Here is a 13,617-nt window from a genome sequence, read left to right as displayed (position 1 = left end):
TCACCGAGCGAAGATTATGAAAGTCAAGGCCCCCCCTTCCTGCCCTCGGGGTCCGACCGGGCCAAGTTTCGGTGCGGGGGTCCCAGTTAGGCCCTAGAATAAGGTATTCAAATTTCAGGGCGGTAGGACCTTCCTATCTCAAAAACTGTTTTCCCACCACATTCTGAACAATTAGGTCTCGCAGGCAACACTTCTGAGGGGCTTTGTCCAAATGACAGTCCATTTGGGAAAACTTTTTTTCTCTAAGGGCTAGAACTCCAAATCTCAGATATGTCGTACTCGGGGCCCCGGGAAATGTGTGTAAACATTTTAGTATCCCTAGCTATCTCGAAAAGGCCGGAAAAGGGGCGTGACCTCCAACAGTACAGTGAATGTACATAAGACAGAGGTTAGTTTCTGGTCCCCATTTTTTGTGTGATGGAGGTGTAAATTTGTGGCTTAAGGTGTGTAGACACAGCTGGCCTGTGGCCACGTTTTTGAAGTCTGGGGTCAAAAGGAGCCGGCACCACGCCGCTTATGAGATAACAAAAAGTTGATGTGCATTTCTCTCATAGCTTTTTGTCATTATTAAAGAGAGGCCTAATTCTCAGATGTGCATGCCTCTTCTGGTTGACCGCCGTCAACCAGAAGAGGCCTCTGCCTTCAAACCAACCTGAAGCGCCTCAGAAACATCTGTCTACCTATCGTCGCATCAATTGTTTGTGAGTACAGCATAGATTGTTTGTGGCTACAGGCTACACAACCTACAAAATGACAACATCACCTGAGGACTCAATCCTCCTGCAAAACGCCCAAAACAAGATAGCTTACCTGACTGATGACATCCGTAGACTTTCTGCTGAGCTGCGAAAGAAAGAAGCGATCCTCTCCAGTTTCAGTGAAACACTCCGGGAGAAGGAACTTTTACTCTCAAGCTTCACTGATATCGCAACCGATCAATCAAAGCAGATCTCCACCCTTAGTGCAGCCCTCCAGGACACGGTCCTCTGGGACCCATCAGGCATCCGAGCACCTGTCTCCTCCACTCCTGGCCCTCAACCCTGGACGGAGGTCATCGTTCGCGACCGAAGAAGAAGGCACACTAGGGCGGTCATACCTGCTCTGCCCCTCGGAAATCGGTATGAGGCCCTCGCCGCAGTCGAAGCTTCAATCGCTCCACCGGCCGGGTCGGACGAACAGCAGGACCTGCCGCGTGCCTCGCCGGCACAGTCATCACCTCCGGCAACTTCCCGCTGGACGCTTGCCAGTGTCCCGGCGATTGGGGCTGCTCCTCCGGTCGTTTCCTCCCTGGGGGCTGAGGTTATATCCAACGGCTGTCCAGGGGTTCCTCCGGTGAAGCATCAGTCCGTCGCCGCATCTACCATCCAGTCCGATCAACCAGGCCAACAGCAAAATGGATATTCCTCATCCCGGCGAAGACTGCTGCAGGAGGCAGTCTCCAGGCGATCGGCACCTGAGGCGGAGCTTCCTGAGGCGGAGCCCGACGGTGCCTCTCCTCTCCAGCCCTCGGTGGAACAGCCGCTGCAGGGAGCCTCTGGAACCACTGCCACCACACACTGTATCCCCGGCCCCAAGATCCCAGTCATTCAGCCACTGTTCCCACCATCCACTCTGATTATCGGCGACTCCATCACTAGACATTTGCGCTTCCTCAACGTCATCACGCGTTGTATGCCAGGCGCCTTGGTTACTGATGTCCTGGCTGAGCTCCGGGATATGCTACCAACTCTCCCATCCACGATTCGGAGGATTATCGTCCATGTCGGGTCAGATGACTCTGCCCGTTGTCAGTCAGAGCTCACAAAAACTGACTTCAGTGTTCTCATTAGCTACCTTAAGCAGTGTGATAAATCTGTATTTGTCTCGGGTCCAATTCCTACCATTGGACGCGGGAACGAGCGTTTCAGTAGACTTTTGAGCCTTAACACTTGGCTTCGGGACACTTGCGGGGAAACCAACGTTGGCTTTATTGAAAATTTCGATGTTTTCTGGAACAGACAATCACTCTACTTGAGGGATGGATTACACCCAAACGCGAAAGGCTCACGCCTACTGGCTGCAAATATCCACTATACCATGACATGCATAGACACATCCAGATGCAGTCGCCATGCACAAAAATGACTTCCTGCCTCTGACTTCCGCTCCTCTCCTGTGGAAACTACGATCCCCCTACAGCTTACAGCATCTAGCGCCCTCTGCTGGCCCATTCCGGCATTGACAACAAATAGAAAAATACCCAAGACTAGGCAAAGTGGAAAATATGGAGGTCATCGCCGCGTATTAAGGAGCTTGCAGAGACTTCTACCCTCAGCTCTGTCTCCTATCACCATGGAGCTGTTTAATGCACAATCCCTCACAAATAAATCCCTCCTCATAAATGACCATATTATAGAGAAAAGGCTTGACTTCATGTGCCTAACTGAAACCTGGCATAAACCAGCGGACTACTACGTGCTCAATGAAGCATGCCCACCTGGATACAACTACATGGAGAAAGCCCGCAGCTCTGGTCGTGGTGGTGGACTGGCCATCATACACCGGGCGGAACTAAAACTATCTCCTCTGCAAATGCCTGACCTTTCCTCTATGGAATGTCTGGCCTTCAAATGCAAACATCCATACCCCATGACAGTGCTTCTCATTTACCGTCCTCCAAAGCCAAACTCATCGTTTATACCAGAGATAAGTGATCTGCTGACCTCACTCTGCAGTATCTCAACAAACATTGTCATTGTTGGTGATCTTAATATCCATGTCGACAACCCCTCCTGTCTGTTCGCAGCAGATTTCCTGAATGTGCTTGAGTGTCTTGGCCTGCAGCAGCATGTTGAGGTCCCTACTCACACCAAGGGGCACACTCTGGATCTGGTCATTACTGACACTGCCCTAATAAATAACATACAGGTCTACGATCTTGGTGTATCTGACCACAAGGTGGTCTCAATGGCCTTTACTTTTATGCTGCCAACCACTACACTTAGGCGTCAAATGTCTTTTCGCAACTGGAAAAAGATTGACGCAGCCACTATGAGCATGGATCTCCAGCTCATCACCTGCCCAGCATCTGCCTCAGCGGATGAATTAGTGGAGATCTATAATACCTCACTGAGCAGTGTTTTTGATCTCCATGCCCCGGTCAAATCACGTATTGTTAATTTCTCACGGTCTGCTCCATGGTTCACTCATGAACTGAGGAAAATGAAAACAGCTGGGCGTGTCTTGGAACGGCGATGCAGGCACTCTGGGCTCACAGTCCATAAGCTGGCCTTCCGTGAGCATCAAAAGGCATATTCAAATTCCCTTAAAGATGCTCGCTCACAGTTCTACTCCAGCCTAATAAATGAAAACCCTGGAAACTCTAAACAGCTTTTTTCCACCATAAAGCATCTCCTGAAACCACAACCATCCTCCTCAACTGAAGCTACAGAAGAGCAATGTAACAGCTTCATCGACTTTTTTAGATCAAAGGTCGACAGCATTCGCTCTGAGATGTCCAGCTCTCCATCTCTGCTTCCCTCTGACGCCAACACCCTATCTGCAAGTGTGTTGTCTCCCCTGCATCTTGCTGAGGTTCAGGAGAGCCATGTTGAGGAAATCATCAGGAAAATGAAACCCTGTACCTGTAACCTGGACCCCATTCCCACTGCTCTGCTCAAGTCACACATCCCCACTCTCAGTCCTCTCATCACCAAAATTGTCAACCTTTCCCTTCAGTCAGGCTGTGTCTCGCCGGCTCTCAAGGTCGCTGTCATCCGTCCCCTTCTCAAGAAGCCCACCCTGGACCCGGAGGTCCTAGCCAACTACCGGCCTATCTCCAACCTTGCCTTCCTGTCCAAAGTGCTAGAGAAGGTAGTTGCTTCTCAACTTCAGGACCACCTCAAACACAACAACCTGTTTGAAAAATTCCAGTCAGGATTCCGTTTAGCCCACAGCACTGAAACCGCCTTGCTCAGGGTGACGAATGACCTGCTGATGACAGCCGATGCAGGATCACCCTCACTCCTCATCCTCCTGGATCTGACTGCTGCATTCGACACAGTGGATCACACAATCCTCCTAGAGCGCCTCCACACCACCATTGGACTGTCAGGCTCTGCACTCAAGTGGTTCCAGTCATATCTATCTGGCAGAACTGAGTATGTCTCACTGGGAAGATGCAATTCCAGACAGCTCCCTGTCTCCTGTGGTGTTCCACAAGGGTCTGTCCTCGGCCCCATCCTCTTCATTATCTACATGCTCCCCCTCGGCTGTGTTGTCAGCAGACATGGGATGTCCTTTCACTGCTATGCCGATGACACACAGCTGTACATCAAAACTGCCCCAAACCCCTCTGCTGCCATGTCATGTCTCACTGCCTGTCTTGGGGAGATAAAGGCATGGATGAGAAACAACTTTCTCCAGCTAAACAGCAGCAAAACCGAGGCCCTTCTTGTTGGCACTCCACACCAAGTTCAGTCATCCTCCATAACTCATCTCACTTTCGACAGTCAGGTCATACCCCTCTCCACCACAGTAACAAATCTAGGAGTTAGGTTTGACCCTCACCTCACCTTCAACGATCATATAAAACATCTGTGCAAAATCTCCTTCTACCATCTCAAAAACATCGCCAAGCTCCGCCCCACTTTAACCCTGCCAGATGCTGAGAAGCTCGTCCACGCCTTCATCTCCTCAAGACTGGACTACTGCAATTCACTGTTCACTGGGATCACTGGCAGGAACATCCAAAAGCTGCAGTACATCCAGAACAGCGCTGCAAGGATCCTGATGAGAGTCAGGAAATACAACCATATAACCCCCATTTTACACTCACTGCACTGGCTCCCTGTCTCATCCCGCGTCAACTACAAAGTCCTCCTACTCACATACCAATGCATAAACGGTCATGCCCCCCCTTACCTGCAAGAACTCATCACTCCCCAAAAATCAACCCGCCCCCTCAGATCCAATAACATTCTGTCCCTGCAGATCCCAAACACCAGGCTACGCACCATGGGCGACCGGGCCTTCGCCGCTGCAGCCCCTCGACTGTGGAACAGCCTCCCGGACCACTTAAGGGCAACACAAACACTAGCCTGTTTTAAGACTGGCCTAAAAACCTTTTTATTCATAAAGGCATTTCCTACTTTTTAAAAAATTGTATACTAGCACTCTGAGATTCTGCTAGAATGAAGAGTGCTCAACAAATAAAATGAATTATTATTATTATTATTATTATTATTATGTTGGACGGCTAGGGCGTAGGTCTGGGAAGAACTTCAGGCCAAAATCTTGCAAGCGAGCCGCGGGGTGAGGTGCAAAGAGATGCCTTTCCGGGCTCAAGCCCTACTTGATAAAAGTTGAATCTGCGGAAAATAGAAACAATTCCAAGGTGCCTTTTGAAGGAAAATTTGAATGCATAAAAATTTGAATACATAAAAAGGTATATCTGCTTATTATTTAAACTAGTCAGTACAACCAGAAAATACATTTTTATATTATTGGAAGAGGTACGTGTCTTATTTCACACACATTTTTTCACACACGTTATAAATACAATCAAAATGTCTTTAAAACGGACGGGTGCTGATTTTTGCTTTCGGAGGAATCAGATAGCCGAGCAGGAGAAGTGGGATGTGGGAGTAATATCCGGCGATGGCCTACTGTGTCACCTCACCAGGATCACTCGGAACACGTGTTACACCACCAGTATATTTGGTAACGTAAGTAGGCCTCTATCGTAAATCTTTTATACTTGTGTAGCCGTTAAAGTTTATACATAGAGTTCATAATAGTTAAAATTAAAAAAAAATAAAAAAAATTAAAATTAAAATTAAAATGTGTGCTGGTTAAAAGCATAAATATAATATTTAGATTTTAATAACACTATTTACAGTTAAAATATAAATTAATATAAAGGTCTTTAAGTTCATTAAGTCTGTAAAACATCTGTGATCCGAGAGAAAAGTAGATAAGAAGAAGCGTGTTTATACGTGTAACCTAAAGTGTTACCTGTCATATGTCAATCATTTCATTCCTGTTATGTCTTTGGTTGTGTTAAGGCCTCACGAGCCAATCAGAGTAAAGTCACCGTGTAACAGGCGGGATTAGTGGCGCAGGTTAGTGTGGGGAGCAGTGAGCACGTTGCATGCATTTGGAGAGAAACAGACGCTATCGACCCGAGAGTAAAAGAGAGGAGGCATCGTGGTGTGGGGAGCATTTCAGTTTTTATCGTGGAGGTCGACTACTCATGGTCCTGATATACACGTCTACTAAACAAAACCCTGGTTTCGTGAGTACTAACATACACATGCACGTGCTTTTATTTTGTGCTCAGCTCTGAGTGAAGCGGCCATTTCAGATTTATTTTCAAGTTTATTTAGAAAATCTTTTATTTCATATCTTGAATAATTCTGTGTATTGTATAGTATTCTATTCTAAAGTACTACAAGAGCTGGAACCGATGAACCTGTCATGGGGAGAGGCCCAACATGCTAACAGGGACCGAGTAAAATGGAGGGTGCTCATTGAAGCCTTATGTCCCATAGGGGACGAAGAGTAGTGGTAGTAGTATTCTAAAGTACTCTTACTTCATTTTGATGAATAAATACCTGTGAAGGGATTTTTGCATTTAAAGTACAGTTGTGGTGGTCATTATTAAATAGCAAACATTATTAAGGGTAGACCAAGTTATATTTTGCTACAACGAGCTCAGGCCCAGTCCCGTTGTATTAACCACTCTAGTTTATTTTAAAAAGGTCAGCTAACACTTTATCAAGTTAGCTAGGACATTGAACCATAACCAAACCCATAACACGTCAATGGAAATAGTGTGCAGATTATTTGATGGTGTCAAAAAGTATTATGCCTTTTTCATTTGTGAAGTGCTGCAGGTTCAATGGCAGACTATTTCTTATTATAGTAAGAAGTACATTACAATGGTTGTTTAAAATCTGAAATGTTTACATTTATATTTAAAGATAGCCTACACTTCTCTGCTCCATTCTCTCCACTAGTACTGCAGTTATCTGTAGACATGGCTGGCAGTTATCTGTAGACATGGCTGGCAGATCGGATGCCAACACCCCTCATAGCGGAGAGCCTGATGATGAACTGGGGGAACTTGATAACATCTTGGCTGATTTGCAAGATGAATCAGAGGTAAAGCTGCTATTCCAAAACAAGTTAGGTTAGCCATGACTCTGTAAATCTGGGGCCTATACTACGAAGCAACTTCAACATACCCAGGGTTAAACCTGAACTTAGCTCACTAAGCCCAAATCCTGCTTCGCAGTACAGGCTGCTGGTCTGCTCATCATCATCATCATCATCATCATCATCATCATCATCATCATTTAGCAATATACAACCTCTTGAATCAAATGTTGCTTGGCAGTTAGGCAGAGTTTAAATTTGTACCAATCCAATGCTGTTAAATGTAGCATGAATGCTTTAATTTCAGAAATATGGGGCTGGTACTAAAGCCAAGAGGAAGAAGCCTGAGAAACTTGTGAGGTGGAAGAAAAGGGACCAGTACGGACGTCTGATTGCTGAGACTCAACAATCTTCAGGAGGTAGAATTGCTTGAAAAAGAATTCAGACACTTTTTGCACATTTTGCTGAATACAAAGTTGTTTTAAAATGCTGAGTTCTATGCAAAGTACTCTTTTTCTATTTTTAATTATAGAAATCCATGTAATTGAATAGCATTCAAATAGCCAAAGTCTAGTTTTCATTGTTTTATTTGGGTCCAATTTGCCCAGATTTTGTACAGGCCAATTTATTGTAGATATTCTCCTGGCAATCAAATTAAATGTAGATTTACATCATTACGACTGAACATGTTTCATATTTTCTCCCACAGGAGCTGGTCCCTCTTCCCGGCCTAAGGACACCTGTCCAGTGCATATGGTCCCATGTCCTGATGATGCTTCAAACTATGGTAAACAAACAGAATTACAGGCAATGCCTGTATAATGTATTTGGATCTTTTTTTTCTGTTTTTTTTTCTCATATTTATTTTGTTGGATTTTTTTTTTCAACAGCACCGTTACAAGTGCAGTTACAAGAAACACACAAGGCACTTGGTAAGTCTTAATGTTGGTAACCATTTCATATCTTCATTCTGTACATTATTGTGGTTATGTAGGAAAGACGTATAAATTGCATGTTTTCATTGCTTTGCTTATCATATGTGGCATATTTACATTGCCTTTTATATGTGTTAAAAACCTGACAATAACAACTGGCAATACTTTCTGGTATTAATTTCACTCTCTGCTCAAGACACACAGCTTCAGTTGCTGCAAGAAAGCCTTGAAGATGATCCTTTGGCCTGTTCAGAAGGAAGAGAGATGTTGACTCGAACCTGGGATATGCGGCAAACACACTCGGAAGAGAAATGGGAGAATGCCAGGCCTAACCTTTTGGAGTCGATGTTGTCAGCAGAGTGGACACTGGATCAGTCCTGTGACCACTGCCACACAAAACGGGCTGTGATTAGATGTCGAGACTGCCTGCCCAAACACCTTTTCTGCAGTGACTGTGATTTGGCTGTGCATCGAAACTACGTTTTGCACATTAGGGACTCAGTTGTAGAAGGTTTTTACAAGGCACTTCCACCTACATGTCGTATTGTGCAAGACGGCAGTGGAGCACATGAAATATCTGAGAAAGGTATATGTCTTTAATGAATGTTGCTGCTTTGTCATATTTTCTATTTAATTTAAATACTTTATTCTAATGATTATTGTCACTTTGTTGTTTTTTAGCATGTCTTCTACCCATTGCTTCGCCACACAATCTTTGCAATTGTGACACACAAGACATTGCAATAAACGCTGGACGAGCCATCATTCTTGTGGAGATAAATGGTGAGTTTGCAATACCATGGAAACATGTATGACTATGGTGGTATTCTGGACTTTTATTTGGATTCCTTGTTTAATGCCATATTGTAATGAAAGCTTTGTTTCAACAGGTCGATATGATCTTTCGCTTCCCTTGGTGACCTGCAAATCCTGCTTAAAAACATGGACACCTGGATTAAAAGACCTTCAGTCCAATGGTTACTGGCCAGGCAATGTGGATTTTCAGACTGTTTATTCCACTGATGTGTTTCACACATTTGAGGAATTTAAAGTCAGCGCACCGGGGTTATCTCGACAAGCATTTGTGAAAATGCTTGTCGATCGCACCAGCAACTTTGGAAGGGTAAATGGAGTTACACCTTCTACTTCTGCTGTGCCTATTTTGGATTGTTGCATTAATAATATAATAAAACATGTCTTCATTCTGTTCAAATGTAACAGGCAGGAAGAATATCTGGAGATAGTTTCCAGCGTAGTTTCCTGGAGTGGACCTACTGCAGACATGAGAAGGAAAAACTGTTGGCTGTTGACCATTTCTCTTGTCCAGCCTGCATGGAAGACATTGCAGCAATTTCTGTTGATGGAAACCGCAAGATGTACCGCTTCAATCGGACTAAAGGGTATGGCTACTGCATTCATTTAATCCCGGTAAAGTCCCAGTAAAAGAAACGCAAAAATTTGGTCTGAAGCTGCCAGGTTGTCCAACATGCACAACATGAATTATAGAGTCATATCAAATAAGCTGCTGAATTGACCAGCTGGGGTTTTTACTTGTGAGTTTGTCACTGAAGATGATTGTAAAACTGTTACACTAACAAACTACTGGAGGATTGAACGTCTGGTGTACCCTGTACTAATTTCTGGTTTAAATTCCTGTAGGGCTGATGAATCTGGTTACTTTGATGGTGCTTTTTTTTCAAAAGACAAGGAGGTTGCAGAATTTGTGGAGGGTATCCGGAGTCGAATCAGACCTGTGAGTGATGCTATTCTTCAATGATTATATTTGAATGTAACAGAATCATACAAGGTTAGAAGTTATAATCTCTGGTTGTTTGAGCACAAAACCAAACTATAAAACTTAATACACAAACTTAAACAATAATTACAATCTGCTATTAAAGTGATAAAGAGTGTGATACATAAATGATTTGATCTTTGCAACAAAAATATCAAATAATTTAAAACAATATTAATGTGCATTTTTAAAAAACCTGTTGTTGGAAGAATTATTGTTTTGCATGTTTTTGAATTCCTACCTCTTGTCTGACGATGTTTAAAAGGAATCTGGTCGAGGTGTGTGTGGTAAATCCCAATGGAAAGCTGCAAGGGAGACTGCCAAAAAGTCTGGGTCAAAGGTGGATGAAGAGGGAGTGGAGGACGCCGTCTGTCGTCATGGAATTTTGTTCAAAGCTTTGAACATGTTCAGAGGAGAGATATACGCTTATCCTCTCTTCCTAAAAAAAGGAGGTTTCTTTTGGCCATAACATTCAATTTTTCTGCACTGATATCATGTGCAAGTACTATCCTTACCTGCAGAAGGTATGTGAGGCTTTCCCAGATCTGGTGCCACTCCTGCAGATGAAGCCATTCTTGTCTGTGATGCATGCAAAAGGCCACTCAGGAATATGTGAGGTAAATGTAACAATAATAGTCATAGAATAAGGCTACATCTATTGCCACATCCAACTCTGTGTAGTATGCTTCACTGAAAACTTTACATTCTTTAAAAGAATATCTGCGTAGGTGTTGGATAGAGCTCCAGTGATGGTTTCTTCTTGTATTACAGGTGCAATGGGGTGGGCGCAATCAGGAAGGAGCGGGTGTGTTCTCTAACCGATCTTTACACGCATGCAACATTTGTTTGGCTCTACAATACAATGAAAACTAAAGTTTGAAATCCAGAGTAAAGAATGTGCAGATCCCATTTATTGTACTTCTCAAATGTTTAATTTTATGTTTCCAATGACAATAGGTATGACTGTTGGGGAGGAGGTCGAGCAGGTGAATTATTTTTTGTCACGAGTTGGACTAATGACAAAGTGCATGACCAAATCTGGTAAGTTTATAATTTCAATAGTCAAGCATTAAACTTACTCTTTGATATGTATTACAGGAAGAATCAACTTGGTGACCTCTCATAAACAGTGTCGTTCTTAACTAAAAGCTTTTTGTTGCAAAGTTTTTAAAAGTTAAAATTAGTTGTGTTTTCTTACAGATATGATTACATTGCAAGCTCGAGGATGGAACATGAGAAAGAAGAGCAATCTACACGAGTACCTTTCTCAAAGATATGTCAAGGTAGGCTTGCTCTTTAGAATGGATGTATAATATGTATGCACTACCACCAGCCCTTAGCAGTTGAGGCTGTCAAAGTGATGGTACAATCCCAGCAATTGAAAAGAGGCAGACCTTGGGGGTCAGTCTACATTAAATGGGCAACAGCTTCTTCTTATAGAAACTAAATTGGAGAATGTTAACATCGAGGTGACAGATGACATTTCCAACATTATCTCTCAAATTTCCCTCTTGTAGTCATTAATATGTATTAATATGTAATTTAATTTGAACAGAGAACCTCTTTGTTCCTAATCCTAATTTTAATGAAGATTTGGTAATTGTAATGCACTATAAAAGCTTCAAATATCCACTGCAGATAATGAAAAGGACAAGAGAAATGGAGCAGGAGGTAGAGGCCTTGAAAGTGGAACTGGGGAAGACTGAAGTGGAACTCCAGCAGTGGGTTACTGATGTGAAGGATTGGGCCGCAGCAAGTAGGTATCTCTTCAGCAGAATATTAAGTAGTGTGCCGATTTGAATTTGTCCTTATTAACTTCTGATTGTTTTTACAAACAGCTCCAAATGACATCAGTCCTGATGATGCTCCTGGGTTACAGCGTGTCATGGAAGGTTTGGCCCCAAGTATCCAGCAGAAGAAAGTGGATAAATATCGGCAGACTGGTGTGTTGGAAGTCATTTTTTCTTAGTACAGAGTTGTTCTTGTGTGTCATTCATTTATTTCCCATGTTATTGGCTAACAATAACATAAGAAAAAAATTAATGTATTGTTCTAATTTCTTACTCTTTGTGTTATCTATTGCAGACAGCAATAAGGCCAGGCAGCGCATTCAAACAAAGATTGCAAAGGACAAAACTAAATTAAGCCAAGCCATGGACTTCTACAACAGGCTTGTCTCTGCTGAAGATGCTGTTGGTCCAGTTGATGTCATCCTGGCTGCAGAGTGTCCTTTATGGCCATGGGATATGGAAGCATATATGTAGCAAAATTCAAATGGCAATGCAATTTGGAATTACATTGTGCATTTGACAATTCATTATGCAATTTTATAATGTAATTTGTAAATACGTTATTCAAAGTGTATTTTAACATGCAAAGTGACAATGCAATCCTCAATTAAATTTGCAAAAGTTATAACAATACAAATAGAATAACATTTTGTCAAATTCTTTGAGTTCCTTTATACAAATTGAAAAGCTATAGCGTCCCCGTGATTGCAATCCACTTCGCCACGCTCCGTGTGTTGCGATATTCAAATGACATTTCAATCCGCAAAACGAATGCTTTGCAAAAGATTTGGCAAAACGGAATCCAAAGAGGAATCCAAAGAGGAATCCAAATAGGTATCCAAAAAGTCAATATGCAAAGTGGCAAACGTATCAGCCAATCAGCGTCTGGGCGGCAACTACGTCACTTGCTCGTAATTTCCTTGTTCCGAAGTTCTAGTTCGTAGCCTATGGTCCATGGTCACCAATGGAGATTATTGATACGCTCCGAAGTTTGGCCGATGATGTGGAGAACAATCGTGTTGAAGACACAGATGCAGTAGATAGAGTGCGTGTTCTGGGAGATAGGATAGACAACTTATCCTCACTGGTACGTTTTGACGCCAGTGTAGTATACACAAAGATTTCCCAAGTGCTACAGGCACTGGGTGCAAAACATAGGGTCGGGAGACCCACCGTCTCCACCCACTCCTCACCTACAAAGCTCTCCACAACCTAGCCCCCAGTTATCTCTGCGACCTCCTCCAAGAATACACTCCCTCCCGCTCCCTCCGCTCAACCTCTGCTGGACTACTATGTATCCCCACATCATGACTCATTACGAATGGGTGCCCGGTCATTCAGCTGTTCAGCACCCAGGCTCTGGAACTCCCTCCCCCCACACATAAAACAGTCATACACCATTACAACCTTCAAGTCACAACTCACCTGTTCAAACTCGCACACAACGTCTAACTGATCACTGTCTTGATTGTTTGTTTGTTTTGTCTTGTTTTTGTTTTATTTTTTTTATTTATTATTATTATTTTTCCACAATGTGTTGTTTTAAACTATTTATGATAACTTTATGCTCTGTAAGGTGACCTTGGGTGTCTTGAAAGGCGCCCTTTAAATTAAATGTATTATTATTATTATTATTATTATTATTACCGTGGAGATACCCTTGGAGACAGTAGAAAGTGACGTCCAGACGCTGATTGGCTGATACGTTTGCCACTTTGCATATTGACTTTTTGGATTCCTATTTGTATTCCTCTTTGGATTCCTATTTGGATTCCTCTTTGGATTCCGTTTTGGATTCCTATTTGTATTCCTCTTTGGATTCCGTTTTGGATTCCGTTTTGCGGATTGAAATGTCATTTGAATATCGCAACACACGGAGTGTGGCGAAGTGGATTGCAATCACGGGGACGCTATAGCTTTTCAATTTGAATAAAGGAACTCAAAAGAATTTGACAAAATG

General features: G+C 43.1%; 1 protein-coding gene and 1 long non-coding RNA gene across 2 annotated transcripts; both read left to right on the top strand.

Annotated features, from left to right (window-relative positions):
• Window positions 1-6,121: 6,121 nt before the first annotated feature.
• Window positions 6,122-8,648, top strand: LOC115555609 (uncharacterized). The gene is made up of 6 exons (XR_003978893.1): window positions 6,122-6,274; window positions 6,999-7,143; window positions 7,445-7,556; window positions 7,847-7,924; window positions 8,028-8,069; window positions 8,269-8,648. It is a non-coding gene; the product is annotated as an uncharacterized LOC115555609 (long non-coding RNA).
• A 655-nt stretch (window positions 8,649-9,303) lies between these two features.
• On the top strand, window positions 9,304-12,131 carry LOC115555037 (uncharacterized). Its single transcript, XM_030371716.1, has 9 exons — window positions 9,304-9,472; window positions 9,732-9,825; window positions 10,133-10,484; window positions 10,639-10,672; window positions 10,825-10,908; window positions 11,068-11,150; window positions 11,506-11,623; window positions 11,706-11,810; window positions 11,953-12,131. The coding sequence occupies exons 3-9, from the start codon at window positions 10,362-10,364 to the stop codon at window positions 12,129-12,131; spliced, it is 726 nt and encodes a 241-aa protein (XP_030227576.1). The 5' UTR covers window positions 9,304-9,472; window positions 9,732-9,825; window positions 10,133-10,361.
• The last annotated feature ends 1,486 nt before the right edge of the window (window positions 12,132-13,617 follow it).

The sequence above is a fragment of the Gadus morhua genome, chromosome 12 (genome assembly GCF_902167405.1).
Source record: "Gadus morhua chromosome 12, gadMor3.0, whole genome shotgun sequence".
NCBI lineage: Eukaryota > Metazoa > Chordata > Actinopteri > Gadiformes > Gadidae > Gadus > Gadus morhua.
Note: the sequence above shows the minus strand (reverse complement) of the source record. Positions and strands in the feature narration are given on the sequence as shown.

What these genes read in the sequence shown, in the direction of transcription:
- LOC115555037 (XM_030371716.1), top strand. Translation starts at nt 10,362, where the DNA reads ATGTGCAAGTACTATCCTTACCTGCAGAAGGTATGTGAGGCTTTCCCA. An exon ending in GCCACTCAGGAATATGTGAG is followed by an intron (nt 10,485 to 10,638) that starts GTAAATGTAACA and finishes CTTGTATTACAG; the next exon opens with GTGCAATGGGGTGGGCGCAA. An exon ending in GCGCAATCAGGAAGGAGCGG is followed by an intron (nt 10,673 to 10,824) that starts GTGTGTTCTCTA and finishes CAATGACAATAG; the next exon opens with GTATGACTGTTGGGGAGGAG.